The sequence below is a fragment of the Buteo buteo genome, chromosome 12 (assembly GCF_964188355.1).
Source record: "Buteo buteo chromosome 12, bButBut1.hap1.1, whole genome shotgun sequence".
Taxonomy (NCBI): domain Eukaryota; kingdom Metazoa; phylum Chordata; class Aves; order Accipitriformes; family Accipitridae; genus Buteo; species Buteo buteo.
The window spans coordinates 31,866,376-31,885,473 of record NC_134182.1 but is presented as its reverse complement, the minus strand read 5'-3'; the positions used below and the strand labels follow the sequence as shown (position 1 = coordinate 31,885,473).

At 39.8% G+C, this 19,098-nt stretch overlaps 1 protein-coding gene across 4 annotated transcripts in view; it reads right to left on the bottom strand.

Annotated features, from left to right (window-relative positions):
- Positions 1–14,487, bottom strand: part of HEATR1 (HEAT repeat containing 1) — a 39,514-nt gene extending 25,027 nt beyond the window's left edge. For all 4 annotated transcript variants that reach the window (XM_075043212.1, XM_075043213.1, XM_075043215.1 and 1 more), the window contains exons 1-17: positions 14,416–14,487; positions 13,992–14,170; positions 11,759–11,975; positions 10,695–10,836; positions 10,029–10,130; positions 8,985–9,125; positions 8,191–8,402; positions 7,295–7,428; positions 6,391–6,499; positions 5,929–6,039; positions 5,358–5,475; positions 3,450–3,557; positions 2,938–3,033; positions 1,832–1,920; positions 1,294–1,505; positions 903–1,024; positions 167–364 (exon numbers count right to left, since the gene is read on the bottom strand). In XM_075043212.1, the coding sequence (XP_074899313.1) occupies positions 167–364; positions 903–1,024; positions 1,294–1,505; positions 1,832–1,920; positions 2,938–3,033; positions 3,450–3,557; positions 5,358–5,475; positions 5,929–6,039; positions 6,391–6,499; positions 7,295–7,428; positions 8,191–8,402; positions 8,985–9,125; positions 10,029–10,130; positions 10,695–10,836; positions 11,759–11,975; positions 13,992–14,133 (2,253 nt within the window). In that variant the 5' untranslated portion in view covers positions 14,134–14,170; positions 14,416–14,487. The remainder of the gene's footprint in view (positions 1–166; positions 365–902; positions 1,025–1,293; positions 1,506–1,831; positions 1,921–2,937; positions 3,034–3,449; positions 3,558–5,357; positions 5,476–5,928; positions 6,040–6,390; positions 6,500–7,294; positions 7,429–8,190; positions 8,403–8,984; positions 9,126–10,028; positions 10,131–10,694; positions 10,837–11,758; positions 11,976–13,991; positions 14,171–14,415) is intronic.
- Positions 14,488–19,098: the final 4,611 nt, after the last annotated feature.

Sequence of the window (19,098 nt, the reverse complement as noted above, 5' to 3'; positions counted from 1 at the left end):
ATCTTAATGGCAGCTTCTAGTACTGCTGCCAAGTATGTGGTTTTGCTCTGAAAAGAAATGAAGGCGAGATTCTCAGTCCTCAAGGTTTCTGAACTTCTTGTTCTCCAGTAAAACAAGATTTCTCCATTACAAAGAAAACGCCCCCGCCAAACTGTTTACATCTTACCTCTGCAGCATCACAAGCTCTGAGATTTTTTATTTTTTTATCCAAGAAACAGAAGACTTTGATAGCCACTGAAAAATAACTTTCCTTCATCTGTGTATTGCAGCAGCACTGAACAAGCACTGAACCAATTATATGAGTAGTTATTTTCTGTCTCACACTGTCAGATTCCGTTTCAGCAACGAGTATCAGACCATCAACCTTAGAGAATTGAATGGAGGAAAAACAACAACAAAAAGTCTGTAAGACAGTGGGACTTCACTATGACTTTACACCACTTTTCATTTGCATATCCAGTTAAATCCTTGTTACTTTCTATCATCGGTAACAAGTTACTGTCTGCTGTAATGGTGCTCTTTGGAACCTGGGAACGCACAAACATCTGTTTCTATGAACTACCCACAGGTATACTTGTTTATTCTCCAGATTTTTTTTTCAGTAAACTAAAAATTCCTGGAATTTAGTTACACCAATCATTTGTCCACGTAATAGCTTCACTTCTTTTCGTTATGTTAAGGTAGAAACCTGTTTTATCTAGATTGTATTGGGGTTTGTTATTCAATATATACATATTTGCCTAGCAGCTTGATGATAGCACACTAATGCTAAGAAAGGCATATACAAAGTTTTTCTGTATCAGGTTCTTTTATTCTTCTATATCACATACCTACATCACATCACTACAGTGACCACCTGGAAAGTAAGATCTCTTAAGGTTAGGGTAGCATGGTACACATACCATTTGCAATAGTAAGGAAGGGTCCCCTGAAGTCATGTTTTTAGAAAACAGCAGAATCATTTTCTTGTTGGCCACTCCAATCAACTCTGCAGACTTGCTAGATTTAATTGCCTCTTCAAGAGCTATTCCAAGGAAAAAAATAATTAGACAATTTAGGTATAAAAATCACATATTAAAACACTGGTGGCTCAATAATATTTAGAAACAGTCAGAAACATACTAGACAATTTCTTCACCTTTTCAAAGAGATTTTTAAAGAACTCCATTCACACTCAAAGCATGAGAGTTTGTTAATAACAGCCAGTCTCCTTCAATAAGTGTTTATGTTCAATAAGGATGATGTCCTCAATTTTCACAATTTTTATCAAATTAGTTACGATTAATGCTTTACCTTCTGGCCAACCTTTCAGTAAAGGGTGTAAGGAGCAGAGATCAGATTCTGACAGACAAACAGTCATTTTCCAGTCTGAAGACTTTGAATTTGCATTAGTGATTACCATAAAAGGTAACAACTGCATTACTGCTTCATCTAGTAGTTCTTTTTTCTCTTTCAAGATCTCCTCTTTGACTAAAATTTTTATTGCTCGCTCCAGAACCTTGTACCTAAAAGAGAACAAGTCATGTTGAAAACCCATTGCTCAATGATACCAGCAACACTTCTTCCTATTTGTTCTCCATTTTCCATGGTGATTTTCTGAATCCAAATAGCAGTGAGAACAAATAAGGAATTCATGGGAAATGGTATGCAAATAATTGAACCTTTCTCTATGAAATAGCAAATCTCTATGATATATTTATCTATCTCTATGATATAGCATAACAAAAAGTATTTGAAGGGAAAAGCAGTTTTGAAAGTATTCTTTAGAGTTACTTTTAAAAAATGTAATTTATACAGAAAGAATGTAGACTAAAAAAAGTCACAAACATACCACTTTCCATCCTTTGAAAGATCAACTCTCTGGAAGATGTTCAAAAGACTTGATACTAGTACTTCTGGATTGACTTGTTTCCTGAAAATCTAAAAAGTAATCAAGAAAAATAAATGAGAGCATAATAAAATACAATATAATTTACCATATCATAATGGAAAATGCATCTGCTATACCAAGTGGAAACGGGGATCAAACATTACTAATTGCATTCCTATTGATGATCATGTAATAAAAAGGTAATAAAAAATTATCAGGGGAAACAGAAGTTATAAGGCTGCCCAGTATGCCCTCTTCATGTGCTAAAGTATGGAGAATTTATTGAATGCAGAAATGTTTGGTAGAATTGATAAACAATAAGCAAAACACTTTATAATTAAGTAAGAATTGCTTTTACTTTACATAGCATCTGTATGACAAAGATATAAGGCACATTAACAAAAGTTACTAAAGTTTAAAGAAGCACTCACGTGCTTCTATTCCTAATTTTTAGTGATTGAGAATGAATGAACACGCAAGACCAATTATACTACTGCTAATAATATTCTCCACTACTACTAGCAGAAGCAATAAAGAAAGACTGTTACTCTAGCTGGAAACAATCAGTACAATGCATACCAGAGTCCTATCCAGTAAATCTGAGCTGGAGTTTAGGACTTGGCCACTATCAACTGACCAAGTGACTCTCATACGGAAAAACTCAACTGAGCACTTCTCACTAGCGTAATGACTTGTCACCGCACCATTTTCCATCCCAAAGGCAGATAACATGGCTTGCGTTTTTATAGAAAAATGTACAGGATAAGCAGAAAGCACACTTCAAGTAATAATCAAAGATTAAAATATGCTTTAGTAGCTACATAAAAAAAACATGAATAAGTTCAGGTTAACTGCAAACACTTTGGGAAAGATTAGGAAGCAGAAATCCGGGGAATTGTGAGGTGGTAAACAACACAAGCCTCCTAAATTTGTGTTACTTCATCCTGTTAAAGGACAAAAGCCGTACACTAAGGACATGAGTAGAAGGACAATTACAAAGAATACATTCCAGACACATATTCAAGACCAGCTAAAATCTCACCTAACATATCAAGATACAGACTTACCTCCAAAGAACTGAGAGCAGACATTACAACATCTCTGTTGTCATCCCTGAGCCGACCAAAAATTGCTTCTTCTATGAAAGACTGATCAAAGCCTTCCTGAAAAAACAAAGGAAAAGAGCCAAAGGGAAAAAAAAAAATCATTTGTGGGTAGCACAATTTACAGGCTTTTAATGATATATCTGAATCGTAGTACAAGAAAAGCAGTTAACATCATCTAAATTAAACCTCACAGGCAGACTAACTTTCAACAACAAAAGAAGGAAAACCAGAAGAATCCATTAACTTAGATTTTATCGTAGACTACAAGCAGCTTAATAAACAAGAACTATATCCAGGCTCCAGAATACAGGAAAATGGTGACAGAAGCCTACTGAAAACACCATGAAAAACAGTGAGGATGACATAAATAGTTTAATGTACCACTCATCTTCAACTGATATGTCTGGCAAACAGCTTTTTGAAGATATTATGTGTTAAGTCAGTTCTGTAAGTGAGAGATTCAGGACACAAACCTTTGATGTTTCAATAACATCTTTCAAATGCTGAAGAGCCAGAACCCGCACAGCTGGCTGAGGATGATTCAAACTAAGCAGTAGGGAGGTATCAGAGTCTTCCAGAAACTGAAATACAGATTTTAGAGTGACTCACTACATGTTAAAAATACTTCAAGTATATATAAGGATAATGGAAGAAATTCTTTCAGCAATTTTTTGTACCAGAAGAAAATCAGTATAATTCAGACCCAAAAAGCATCAATTACAGAACAATGATGTTTTTTAACTGTTTCAAATTTGGTCAACTTCACTTTAGCAGACAGTTTTTGGAATATAGCTTGAGAAGTACAGTAAGCCACAGACACCTTTTTGTCCTAGAAAAGCACTACACTTAGATAAGGATTCTGAGAAAGCTCTAGTGATGATGTCAGTGTGACAGAGCACAGATAGAAACTGTTAAAAAGGCATCCCTGCCAGTCCAACTGCATGCACTTATCTCAGGAACCTTAAAGGCTAGAAGAGTCATATGCCTTTGTTCTGCATGCCTTCTTTTTCTGGTAATCCACTTGGTATTCAGTCACAGAATCTCTGCCATTGTTAAATCAGTACAAAAACACATGAAGCACTTCTTTATGTAGTTTATTATCTTCTCCTAAGTGCTTTTGGTCTTTCAATCATTGCAAACAACAGCCATAATACTAACCATCTCTTAATAATAAATTCCTTGGACAGATCTGTTGCACTCATGGTTATTCTGTGTTAGGCTGAGTTTCAATTGCTCTTCAGAAATGGCACAGGAAGAACTCTGCAGTCACTCTATTCTTCCATGTTACCAACTGTAAACATTCATAAAATCAATGCAACAAAAATGACCAAGTCACCTTCACTCAACAGTGATAAAGTTGTTTGTCAGCTTTCCTAAAACAGATGCCTCTGACACTGACAAAATCTTTAAGTAAGATGAGACCTTGCTGGGCACCACCATGTTGTCACTATCAACCACTACAGTATAGGTAGTGGCCATGTTCCTAAGGAAAAAAAGTATTGATAGCAATTGGGGCAGGTGGAAATGCATAAATTTTAACCATGAAAAAAAGCTCACAGTCATGACCCTTCATGATAAACATGAACTTGAAAGATCTGATAGCTTTTGATTTTACCACTGTTTTGATCAAGGTGCCCCCCCCCCCCCATCACATTTACATAAGTTGGGTTGTTTTGGTTTGTCGGGGTTTTTTTGGGGGGGTTTGTGGTTCGGGAGGGGGGGGTGTTAGTGGGAATGGTAGGTATTTTGTTCATGTTGAGAGCTGGCAACTAAGCACCACACAGCCACTCGCTCACTCCCTCTCTACCCAGTGGGATGGGGGAGAGAACTGGTAAAAAGTAAAACTTATAGGTTGAAATAAAGACAGTTTATAAGGACAGAAAGGAAGAAACAAATAATGCTAATAGTAATAATAATAGAATTGGAATATACAAAACAAGTGATGCACAATGCAGTTGCTCACCACCCACCGACCGATGCCCAGTTAGTTCCCAAGCAGCGATCCCTCCCAGCCCCACTCCCCCCAGTTTATATACTGGGCATGACATCCCATGGTGTGGAATATCCCTTTGGCCAGTTTGGGTCAGCTGTCCTGGCTGTGTCCCTCCCTTGCTGGCTGGGCAAGAGAGGCTGAAAACTCCTTGACTTAGTCTAAACACCACTTAGCAATGACTGAAAACATCAGTGTGTTATCAACATTCTTCTCATACTGAACGCAAAACATAACACTATACCAACTACTAGAAAGAAAAGTAACTCTATCCCAGCCAAAACCAGGACAGTTTAGAAAGAGGAAGAGAGAGCAGAATTTTCCCAAAATATCAGCCTTCTGACAGTATAACCAGGTAAGAGCTAGGATCACGAGCTGAGCTTCTACCTACCTTGTATTTGCCACAGCTTAATGAAAGAGAAATAAATTGGTGAAAAAGATTTTGGTCAGCCTCATCTGTGCAATCTTCCAGGTGCTTCTCCAACACAGAGTCTAAGGCTTTAGGGTACCTGCCAACAGACAAAACCCCCAAAATTTTCCACAGAGCATTACAGAAGAACATGTATTTACTAGAGAAATACAGGGAAATACAAGGAAGGTGAATGCACATGCACTTATCTGAACCAGCTATTTTAAGTAGCTTTACAAAGGCAATCAACGATAATGTCTTAACACAGATGAACAATATGCAGACCACTAGGATAAATAATGAGCAGAAAAGGTCATGCTAAACAGCAAACACCTGTACAAAGCCAGTAGGTCTGTGTCCATGTGTTACAGTCATAACAAAATATGTAAGGACAGATCAGTAAAATAAAATTTGCACAAAGATTAGGAGTCAGTTATTTTTACTCTAATTATTTGGGCAAGAATATTGTGCTTACTACACCCAATAAGCCAAGATCATAGTTAACATCATCACTCTACAGACTGCAGGTCTGTCATAGAAAAACGGAACTTACTTTCTCTCAAGAAGTCTGATAAGAGGAAGCATCTTTTGATTGAGTGCAGCCATTTTGGTGGGATTAGATTCAATCTCTGTACCACAGGAGATAAACTCTTCAAGAAACTTGCTAAAATTACAAACAATAGAAAAAGCCACCATTTTTTGGATAGTACAGTTTCCATTAATGTTACAAAGCACACTGCTAAACAGGTTAGGATTAATATGCATTACTTATTGCAAGTACAGATTTGCTCCCAGCCTGAAGTTTCACTCTGTCCCACAAGTACTCCCACAAGTGCTAAAAGCATGGCTCTTCTGGATTACTGAATGTTTCACTTTCAAAATCCAGGTTTGGAGCTAACTTAGGAACTCAGAAAAAAATGCTCGTACAATGCTAATACCATTGTCAGGAATTAGTTGTTATTAAACCATAAATGACAGTAGTACTGCAGAAGAAAAATAATCAAAGTCAACTCACGAAGCCAACAGGTGATCTAAATCCTTTTCCAGTGGTATACTCTGAAGAATAGCTTCAAGATGTTGGATGTAAATCTGATTCTGTGTCTCCTCAGGTTCTTCTTGTTCATCTAAGGACAACACATAATCATAAAAAATGAGCAATAGTTTGAGAATAACTCCTTCATACTGATTAAAGCTAATAGCTTGTACAGGCACCATCATTTGGTGAACCAAGCACACAACCTGAAGGCCACTGTAGCACTAACTGTCCGTGAGCTGCTAGCAATGCTTTATACCAATGACACTTAAATGACAAAGGCTACCAATAAATTCAAGAATGCTTTGGAATGTTCCAGATGTGCTACCACAACCTGTGTCAGGAACTCCCTATAGCATTTCTTGGCATGAATCTGGACCTTTTCAACAACAGAGCTTTCCCAGTCATGATTTGGCAGTTACAAGTCCACAGTGCAAACAGACTCAGTAGTGCAGAAACAGGCTATTGCTGCATGCCAGTCAGCCCTGCTGTCCCAGACTGTTCCCAGGCACATTTAATTCATCAGGTAAACACAGATCTCCACTACTTAAACTACATACGGAGTACATGTCATCTACCTAAAAATGATTTTGCAGTACTACAATACATCTCTAAGAGTCAGAAATTTCCTACATGAAAATTAAGTTACTGCTGAAATACAACATTTAAATCAAAGCGATATAGATATAACAATGCCTAAAATAGCCTCCTCTGTAGGGTCTGGGAAAAGAAAAAAAGCAATACACACACAAAAGCTCAATCAGGTCTTCACATGTATTGGCACAGTTTCAATGGCAGAAGCAACTAAAATTACACAGCCACAACACTGATCACAGCTATTTGTCCTTAGGACTCAACAAAATTATAAAAACGTATGCTAACTTACCTGTATCACTTTTCATGACAGTGCAAACAAGGTGAGGCAACAGGTAACGCAGAAGAGGAGAGATATCATAGTCTGCTGAAAGGCCTTGCAAAAGTGTTACCAGTTCTGGGGTTTTGCACAGATAATTAAACGGCCTACACAATGGAACAAGGAAATAATAATAATAAAAAAAAAAGTATGTACGTTCATCTGGGTTACCAACACTTTCAAACCACACAGACTTCATAAGGATTCAACTGTCAGCATCAGGTAACAGCCGCATTGTAAACAAGTGCTGAAAAGATTCAAGGGTTTCCACCTCCTTATTGCCAGAGGTTTATTGGTGCATTTAATGTCCAAGAAGAAAAAGCACTAACTGTAGCAGAGCAAGACAGACAGATTGATGGGAACGAAATACTACATATACTTCCAGAAGAACACCTGACTTGTGGGACCAAAGAAGTGGTGGTATAAAACCACTTACACTTCAGGTGTCAAACTATATGAACTCAAAGCCCTTCCACTGAAGGAACGGAACTTCTTTTTTCCAAGCTATTCAAATAACCTCAAATTTGCTCTACCATTATTATGCCAGCTTCTCTTCCAGGACTCCCACTTTCAAGAAAACCTCTTACTGGCAGGGTTCGGTTTTGCACATTGACAGCAATCCTTTACTGAGAGAAATGGCAGGAGAGGCACCAAAAGATGACAGACTCGCACCACTGAGACTCCTTAGCTGTAGCGAGCACACAAATTTTCGAAGTAAGCCAAAGAAACTTGGGAGCCCTTTGAAATGTCAAGTACCAAAATTTCAAATAAGAAAGTATCCCTTCAGTGAGAAGGATAAAAAAAATCCAAATTATCAAAGTGCAGCCTGAGCTTTTAAAAAGTGGGAAACTCAATTCATGTAGACTTACTTCTTCCCAAGTTTGTCTCCTTTCTGAGTTTGTAGAAGTAGGTTCAAGCACGCCACGCCGTCCCTGACTAACGAGGGCACTTTAGATAATGTCTTGCTTATCTGTAACATCAAGGAATGCACCAAGGAAGTCTCCACTGTCACTTTTACTGTCATCTGGCAGATTATCATGTATGTTGCAGCTCTGTAATCCTGTATAGAAGATTTCAAGCCCTAGGAAAAGAGATAAAGGTGGATTTTTAACACACACACGAATTAAAAAAAGAGTCCATTAACATAAAAATAATTTCTTTCTCACATCCATGGAATTACACCACCTTCTTCTCCATGTGTTAATTTTTAAGGGATCTATAAATTCAACTCGGAAAAAGAAAAAGCTGTCATGCAGGGTGCACACACACAGAAGACACATTCACTAACTGCTGCTCTGTCTGTTAACAGAGCAACAATCCTGGAGGAAGGAGGATATTAAAGCAGGCTGTCCACCCTGACTCCATTTCCTCATTGTTTAGCACGACAAGTCTCTAAGGCAAAGAGGTTCATTCAAACTGTGTATCCAATTCTCACAGCTCCATTCCTCATGCAGAGTAGGAAATAGAGTTCTTACAGTGCTCATCTGAGGTGTGAAAAATCATTATTATTCATGGAGCTTCACCTGCCTGATGTTTGAAAGCATGCTAAGAGCGGTACGATACATTGCACATACAATGTCCCTCTTGAATGTTATCTGCAGACGCATGTCCACAGAACACAGTACACTTCATCACACAGGAAGGAAAACAAAGCTTCACGTACCTTTTGGATGTAAGGGAGCAGCATAGAGACTATACTGTCTGTTATCTTCTCTGCAGCTCCAAGAGCTGATACAATGGTGGAAGCATAAAACACAAGAAGAACTCTCAATTGAGCTGAGTTGCCAGGACACTCTGAAAAGACCTGGACCACAGAAAAATCAGTTGTTCAGACATCAGGAAAAGTGGAAATGCACATACGGCTTCCCCCCAAACCAGCAAAATCTCAGAACTCCAGCATGTAAGCTCTACCAGCTCATGCTGGAACAACTCAAGTCATCACCTCCTCCTAGAAGCAACCCTCAGAGGTTACTACTCCCCCTTGCAGACAAGGTAGAAGGAAATGGGTGCTGCTCCTCAGCTACTGTAGTTAATCATAATAAGGTAATCTAAATCACTTGTGATTTTGGTGTAATGCTCAAGACTGAGAACTGGACAGCTGAGAAGCTGACTGGTATATGTTTAATACCCCCTACTACACCTGTGAACAAACCCTGTTATTGTGCGTGCTTTGCTTAGTTTGACAATACATGCATTCTAGTTCTCTAAATAATTGGAACTGTCCTACATCTTACTCTTCTGAGACTATAAAACTAGCACTCTACTTGACATTAACTGAAAAAACAAACAAATCCTCACCTTCTAACATTCTCAAATTTAACTTCTCATTAATATTGGAAGACATACGATTAAAACACCCATGACAACCCCCCAGAAAGATATCCCCAAATTCAAAGCACAGTTACAAACCAACAGAAGGAATGATTTTATAAAATAAATTAAGACAATGAAGTACTTTGAAGCAATACAGTATCTTTAAGTAATACAGTATTGCCAAATTGTTCTGTCATGGCTCATTGGTTCTCAGCCACTTCCTTGCAAGAATTTCTGACAGACTGTCATCTATACAAATAATAAGAAAAGAAATTGTCATTGTTTACTAATAAATCACTCCTTTTACTATTTGATATGTAATTCAAAATATTAGTAAATAGCGGGGAAAACCAAGTGACAACAAACAAATAATTTTCTAGAATAAATGAACAACCTTCACAGATTTTGCCACCAGCCTGCAGATGAAATCCATGAAATTCAGATCTTTGTAGCAGTGTGTAATGACAGTACCCCTTGCCAGTGGGACTCCAGGTTTCTTTACACGGTAAAAAAAGGTAAAATTAGAACACTCAAGGATAAAGTGAAGCACCCCAAGTAAAAATTAATATAATCTCTAAATTAATCCTACCGATCAGTTAACATCATTTAAACTGAAATAAGTAATGGAAACCCACACACTCCTCTGGAATTTTTTGTATCTACACTAAGACAGGTGACAAAGAGCATTACATATAATCTATATTCAAATAAACATATATTTTAATAATTGACATATCTTCTTAGCAGTAGCAAATACTCGCACGTTAAAAGTGTACTTTGCCAAAACAGAGCAGCAAATACTTGCACGTTAAAAGTGTACTTTGCCAAAACAGAGTAATTACAATCAAAGCTTTTTATAATTAGCTTTATATTTAAAGAAAGATGGCAGAAACAACAGGTGGGCATCCAGGCTCCAGCCCTGCAATTAAATCTTTCAGTACAGTTCTACAACTAACCACATGAACAGGTGGGCCATATTCATAAACCTAGTAACAGAGTCAAGATATTATTAATAAAGTCCCTCATGTTTCTCCCAGCTTGCATCTGTTAAATACTTCACCCTTATTGGGTCCATCCAATGCCATTTATGAGTTGGGCTGCTTATATTTAAAAGTTGAATAACTCTCACAAAGAGTTTAGTCTCATGATATGGCAGAACACAACCAATCAAACTATCTTGATTGTAGAGATGGATGTGAAATCTAAGGAAAAAGCACATATATACCGTTAAAAATTATCTGCAAGTCCAAAAAAAGACCCAGCCACGTTCTTCTTAGAACACCTGGTTTACTTGCTTTTAAGCAAGACAACTTGATTGTCATACTGATTCAGACATATGGTCCACCTACAGTTGAGAATCCCAAGGTGGCTTCTAGCCTATATGTACTAGAGGAAAGAAACAGTGCTAGCTGTTTTTTTCCTCACTCTCAATAATTTTAGGTCCCTTTAGGACTTAAGATTATCTTAGTTTCTTCTGCATAGATTTCAATATTAAACCAGACATTACAATAATCTAGTATGAATTCCAGTATAATACATATATTAAAAAAATTTGATTCAAAGGTTGTATCAACAAAATCACCCACTCCTTCATGACATGAAATATTACACTTTCTGCATCTGGATAGGTTAATTTATATAAATAAATACAACATCACTTCACAAAATACTTCGTTTGTTTTTTCTTCACACCTTCCTACATAACTCAGCTCATGTTATAATACAAGGGCATGATATTCATGGTTCACAGCTAATATTGAAAATTAGCTATTTTACACAGCCCATTTCTAAAAGCATATTATATAAATGTCTCTCTAGGTCCTCTGCAAGATGGCTAGAGCTGGGCAAACTTGGTGAAAGCCAGGCAAGGAAATAATTGCTTTTATACAGAATATCATGACAGATAAAATTTTTCACAGAAATTTATCAAAAGACAAAAATCTAATTGGCAAAAAGGAACGTCTGGCCCCATAAAGACTAAGCCCAAATGGATGTTTTTAACATTTTAACCTGTATTTTCAGAAAACTAAAGTAAAATTATTCAAAATTTCTTTCACTGGGGGAAAAAATTCTGGCATTTCTAGTAGCCTTATCTATTGACATGTAGGATATTCAGTGGATTACCTGTGAATCAGCCATTCAAGGCACTTCTGGGCTGGCTTAAGCATAAAGTAAGGGGACAGGTGAATCAGGAACAATGAAATATTCTTATTCAGCTGCTGATTTACTGCTTTAGACTGAACACTGCGTTCCAGGCCTTTGGATGTGGAACTAAACAAACTGGACTGGAAGACTTCAAATGAAGGATCAATCCCCATCAGCTCTTCTAAGCCAGTGCATCCTGTGGAAAAAAATGGAAGAATGCTTTAAACGCAGCAGTTTTATTCAGCAGTCCTACTCATCTACCTCCTCACTGGCATATCCAAGTTCTTTGCTGTACTCGTATATGTCATCCTCATTAAGCAAACCAAACCAAATAGTAAAAAGGTCTAAGTCCAAAACTTTTGCTACACTTAAAGTATTTCTTCAGTGATGAAGAAAAAAGAACATTAACAAGGATCAGCAGTGCGCTCTTGCAGCAATGTAGGCCAGCAGCATCCTGGGCTGTATTAGTGAGAGCGTAGCCAGCAGGCTGAGGGGAGGTGAGCTGTCCCCTCCATTTATGAAACTGCATCTGGAGTACTGTGTACAATTTTGAGCTCATCAGTAGAAGAAAAACATTGCCATCTGGGTGTGAGTCCAGCAGAGGAACACCAAGACGTTCAGGGGACTGGAAAATAACATACAAGGAAAAGGAGGAACTGGGTTTGTTCCGTCTGGAGAAGAGAGAGTCAAAAGGAAATCTTCCTGCTGTCTGCAAGTACTTAATGGGACATAGTGTAGGTTGCGAAGAAGATGGAGACAGACTCTTCTCCGAGATGCACAACAGAAGGATGGGAGGCAACAGATGCAAGCTGGAACACAGGAAATTCCAAGTCAACGTATGGATTGATTTTATTTTTTTTTTTTGAACACTGGGGTGGTCAAACACTGGATCAGAGGCCCAATATTGGATCAGAGACCATAAAACCTCCATTCTCAAACTCAGCCGAACAAGGACCTGAACAACCTGCGCTAACTAGCCCTCTGCTCAGTTGGGTTAGTACCAAATGACCTTCAGAGGTCCCTTCCAGCCAAAATTATTCTATGATTTTACAGGGATGAAGCAAGCAAAGGTACCTCTTTGAATAAATTAAAATACAATATTCCATGTACACCACTGGAAAACCATTGGAATGATTTCTTTCTTTTATACAAGCTTGTAAATATTAATGGCTAAGCACAAAGCAGACAAACTCAGCTGAAATAAAGAAACCAGGCAGCTGGCTGAAATATGGGAGAAATAAATGATTACATGCAGCACTTCTATAGTAACTATTTAAGAAACTAAAAAATACTCTGTGTTGCATCAAAGACATATATATCTACAATCTTGTTACTTAAAACCGATATACGATATCAATCTTTCTGTTTTTAGAAAACAGCTTTCTTACTCAAGAAGTATCACATTCCTGGGTAAAGTTCTCTATCAAAAATGGACAGAGATAAGCACAAAGTCTCTGAAGTGTGCAAACACAGAAATGGTTTCTGCCACTTTACATTGTTTGTGGCCATAATGTTACCAAAGAACGGGGTGTCAGCACATTTTCATGAAATCACAGTGTTCAGGCTGGAAGGGATGTTGGGAGACCCTTTAGTCCAAGGGTCTGCTCAAAGCAGGGTTAGCCCTGAAATCAGACCAGATTGCTCAGGGCATTATCCAACCGGGGTTTTCAAAAGGACGGACAGCACAACCTCCCTGGACAACCTGTTCAACTGCTTGACTGTCCTCACGGTGAAAAACCTTTTCCTTATATCTAGCTTGAACCTCTATTGTGTCAACCTATGTCCACTGTCTCCTGTCCTCCAGCCACGCATTCCTCTGGACAGCCTGACCCATCTTCTTAAAACCTCCTCAGAGGTATTGGCAGGCTGCTGTTAGACCCCTCAAAGCCTTCTCTGCTCCAGACTGAAGGAGACCAGAGACATTCCTCTCACCAACACCCTCTTATGGGGCAAATTCTCGAGCCCTTGACCACCTTGGGGCCCCCGACTCTTCCCAATCACCTCACCCTTCACGTGCCCAGAAATGGGCTCCAGGAGGACCTGCTCCCCGATTTTCCCATGGACTGGGGTGATGCTGACCAGCCTGCAATTTCTTTAATTACCTTTTTGGCCTTTTTTTGCATACGGGTTTGCCTTTCCCGCCGTTCTTTCTGCAGCAGTTTTATGGACAGACTTTTTTTAAAACCGCTGGCGTCTGAACGGCCAAACTCACCGATTGCAAAAAACGTGTCCCTGTCGATGCCAGCAGCCTCCTTGCCGCTGAAGAGCAGCGAGGCGACCTCGCTGCGGTTGAGGAGGCTGGGATCGCTCTGGGGAAGCGCCAGCCGCTTCAGCTGCTCCGCCAGCGACGTCATAGCTTCGTGCTTCCCGGAAAGGAGCCTCCAAAGAAACCTAAGGGAAGAAAACCGAAGCAGGCCCGCGGATAAGGCAGTCGCACGGAGACACGCCGTCCCCCTCTCCGCCCCCGCTCCCGGTGCAGGCCCCGCTGCCAGCTGCCCCTCGGGGGGGCACACACGCGGGGATGGGCCGGGCCCAGCCGAGCCGGGGAAGAAGAGGGACAGCGGCAGGCGGTGGCACGGGCCCCCATCCCGATCCCCGTCCCGATCCCGATCCCGGTCCCGGTCCCGGACACCGACCTGGCTCCGCGCCGCTCCCCGCCGGGCCCCACGTGGGCTGCGCGCGCCGCTAACCCGGAAGCGGCGTCTCCAGCGGAAGTTCCCGCCCCTTCTCCTCAGGGCGGTGAGGCGGGAGCGCCCCTGAGGAGGCGCCGCCTGCAGGCGGGTCTCCGTGAGGGAGGCGGGCGTTGTTGTGGCCGGTGTCGGGCGTCCGAGCGGGTGCCTCGGAGCTCAGCGTCCGTGTGGAGGCTCGGTGCCGGGGTCAGCCTGTCGGTGTCGGGGAAGCAACCGGTGGAGGCGAGCAGTTGAGGTGTGAAGGCCGGCGGGAGAAGCCTCAGTGAGGTGTCTGTGGCGAGGCGTGCTGCTGGCTTTGTGCTGAGCCCAGCGAGGCAACAGCCCGGGCTGCGGGTGGGGGATCCACTGAACACGGTCAGCGTGTCTTAACAGTAAGAACACACACACCTGGAGTTGTTCCACCTTGGGATTTTTCCACATATGGGGCGAGTGGTGCTAGGGGAAGTGCAGGACTGCCATGACTTGAAAGCTACTGTGGTGTGTATGAGCTAGATCCCAGCTGCAGAACCACAGAACTATGTAGGTTGGAAGAGTCCTCTAAAAGACGTCTGATCTAGCCCCAGTGCAGGGCCAGCTTAGAGCAAGTTGCCCAGAGTTTTGTCCAGTTGTGTTTGGACTATCTCCAAGGATGGAAATTCCACAGCTTCACTGAGCCTCTCATCCAAGGTTTGGTTATTCTCAGATTAAAAAGAAATTCCTAGTATTAAAAACCATGATGTCTCCCACCAGTTTGCATTGAAGGCTGCAGGGTTCTGCACCTGGAAGTCGGTGCACAAAAGCCAGAAAGGGAACATGGCTTGTGACAAACCAGGAGAAGCCTGGGGGGGGGGGGCAAAAAAAAAAAAAAAAAAAAAATTCAGTTGATGTCAGCAGATGGGCAAGATAATGCCAAATATAACAATTCCAGCACCAGATCCATAAAATTATTTCCATATATTGTTGAGAAGCTGTATGGCTATGGCAGAAATAACAAATTTGTTCACATAGTAAAGCTGCCTTATTTGACAATCATTTAGCATAAAGTAGAAATACAAAAAGCTGGCAAAAGCTTAGGGTTGCAGAGAATTGTTTGATTGCTTAATTTTATCCGTGAAGAGTATTCACTGATTTCAACAAGACTCCTTGCTTGTATTAAGTTAAACCTTTGCAGGAGTGGGAGCAGAGAAGGAAAATGAATCTGGATGTCTGACTTTGTGCCTGATTAGATTTGCTGATGACTTGTCAGAGAGCATGTATCAACTATATATCATGTTACTTCTGACGTGGTATTATCTGGTTGTAATGATGGCAATTGCTGAGCTGTTAAGGGTTGCTACCACTGCAGTTACAACAGTGTTAAGGTGTTTGGAGGATATTACTGATTTAATGGGTTTGCTATTGTTTTTCTGGTTGTTCTAATACTGAGATTCTGATCATCTAGCAAATGAGCAGGCTAGGGGTGGTGCAAACCAATTTATTACACTTTTTCACATTCCCCGTGGCTTCTGTGCATCTTTTTCCTTTATGAAGCCTTCGTGTGACCTTATTTTTAGCAGAGTTTAAACCTGCATAGATATGCATGTTTGCATCTCTAAAAATACATAACATTAAAATCTGTAGACTTTGGAAAGGACAGAAAGCTGTTTCTGAAAAATAAAACTAGTCATTTTTTAGAAATGTGGTTCATTATTTGAATACTCTAGCTAGAAAGATAAACTAGAAGTTATAAATGCTGAAATGTGTTCAGGTTTTCTAGTACTCCTATCCCACTCTATTCTTTCCTGTGGAGAGCTGCAAGACAGACGTTTTATACCTTTGTGCTTTTTGTTCCATCCTTGTTTGGTTTCAGGGTAAAGCTGGGATTCCCTACTGAGGAACAGAGACACCTTCTGCAGAGGGAAAAATATTCTCGATTTAATTCTAAAAAAGCGTTTCCTGGGAAAAATATAAAAACAGAAAGTCTATTAGGAAATATGCTTAGTTGGCTTTGTGATTCCCCAGAGGTAAGGCTGAGTATCACAGAGATTTGCTCCATGCTGGACTACAAAGAGAAGCTTTCCTGTACTTAAATCCAAGCCTGTTTCAACCAGTCCCTTTAACTTCTCAATGCCTACATCATCACATAGCTAGTCCGTATGGGTGGAATTCTCATAGCTGTACTACAGCTGAGATCACCTCTGCTGATGGCTGCTGTTAAAACTGCATTTGACAGATTAGACTGTCTGTTAAAAAATCTTGAAGTCTTAGAATATAAATTGTCATATGCTAATTTTTATTTATTATTTATTATTATTTATTCTCTATATATGGGAAAAAGTGCTCTGTTTCAAGTGTTTTCTGAAAGCCTATTCACTCATAAGCATTGGTGTATTTGAAAAGATTTGATTGAGAAATGCAAACGCTATTAAACTTTTCATGTTCTTTATGTCTGGGTAAATTTGTGCTACTGCTGGAGCAAATACAACTGATGTCTTTGTATAAATACAGATCTACTCTTTATATTCCTTTTCTTCCAGCTCACGTCACCAGCTGTGATATATACAGCTATAGCTACCTTGGTAAGTAATGCAACCCAGTAGGAGAAAATTTGTAAAATGAAGTGGTGCTGAGGAACCCTTGTCATGCTGTGTGCATTTCAGAGGTTTTATGCAGACTAGATCTTGTTCTGCCCTGGAGACCAAATTCCCATTAGGTGCGTTCCTCGAATGCATATTCTGGTTTGGTTTCATGTGTAGGCAACAGATGCGGAGGAATTTCATTTAAAGAGGAAAAGGGAATCACTTCTGAAACAAAAAAAGGAGCATTTGGTGGCATTCAATTGTAATATATGAAGGTGAAGGTAAGGAATTGAGTACTACCTGTACAATTTACTGTTTACATAGAAAGTTAGAGAGGGTTTGTATTAAGTACTCTTAAGTACTCTCAAAAGCTTGTTAATTCATTTGCTAAGATGATGCTTCTTTTTCTGTCTTGTACCACCTCCCATAATCTAGTGAGCCACCATGATTTTGGATTGCTAAAACAGTTCTGAAGGAGATGAAAGAGAGCCACCTTCTGTGTGCATCACCATCACTTGCTAATAGTCTTTGTATGTTCCCTGACATTTCTCCATGCCATTTCTAATAGGGAATGTGACAGTGTCTGACATCTAAAATATGATCTGATTGCAGCATAATGAAGTAATATTCAAACCCTTCTAGGATATGCAAAGGAGACTATAACTTCCTTAGAGTGTATCAAGTTCTCTAACTTTTTAAGTAAAAGTAGGTGTTAACAGATGTGTGTGTTTAATGTGGGTATATGCATACTAAATAGCCTGTAAAATGATCTGTGTTCTGAAGCAGTGGCTTGAACACCTTGTAAGCCAAGGTAGTCTTATTTTCAAGGGATATATTTTGTTTTGCTACTGGTTGTAGGAGGCATGCCAAAGTTTTGTAGTTTTGGAGGCTGCGCAGTTAAATCTGCTACTCTGAGCTAATCTGTGTCCTTTGTTCTTAATGTATGTATCTGCTCCCTATTGGAAGTTTATAAGAATACATCTGTGGTCTCTGAATTTATAAAGTTACTATAATTATCAGGAAGAACAGTACTTGTTGTGTACTTTAAGGCTGCAGTAATGTATTTTTCTCTGTTTTCAATTTTTTCTGCTCTCTGTGACAACGCAGCAGTCACTGATCACCTGTGGACATTGTGCAATAATGAGACAGTACTCTTCTGCAGTGTATACCTTGATAAGGCCTTGAGGCCATTATTCCCTTGGCTAGGCTTTTGTTAGAAGCAAAGAGATTGGAGCCATTGTATCATGTTGCAATGCGAGAGAGTTAAGATTTGTTTTCCCTATCTACCCTTCCTCCCCTAAGGGCTTGATCTTTTTATGCTTACATTAGTGAGACTCAGGAGTAATTCTGATGAGGTCAGTGGAGTTACATGAGTGCATGGCTGATGTAACTGGAGGCAGAAACAATCAAGCATAATTCGGTGGTGGTTGATGTTACAGAGAATTGCGGTTCTCATTGCTGGAACAGGACTGAAGAGGGAATAATTCTTCAGTTGAACTGAAGGGCTAGAAGAACCTTCCTTGCTAGGCAGTGTATCAAGCACATCATCAACTTACTGACCACTGTGGCAGGCAGTATCATGTTTCCTTGGCTTTTCTTGGAAAATCTATTGCAGCTTCCCCCAGCCATAAATTCTCATGTGTAGCTGCATTCCAGATCTAATAATAAATAGAAACCCTCTGGATGGGGTGGCAGGAAGCTATTTTGGGGGTTTTACTGTATTAAAGGCTTTCTGATGTGGTCATATAAACTGAGGACTTTTGAATCAAAATTGTTGTAAAGGAAGCTTTTTAATATATATTCTAGATAAGAAGAAATAAACCCCGAATAAACAAACTAGTTTCAGCTAGGCACATGCAGAGAAAGCATTGGCTTGAAAAGGGTAGGCAATAGTCATCTCTGTAACTCCATTTGTATCCTCTCAAGGTAGGTCTAGTTTGTCCCAAAAGCATCAGGGAGAGTTAGGAAGACAAATGGAGATGGTGAAAAATGGAAGAAAAAAGCAGTCCTTTCAGTGCTGAGCTACTTGATGAATTGTGATTTTGTTTATTGTGTAAAAAGTCAACTAGAAAGTTGGATTTTAACAACTGCA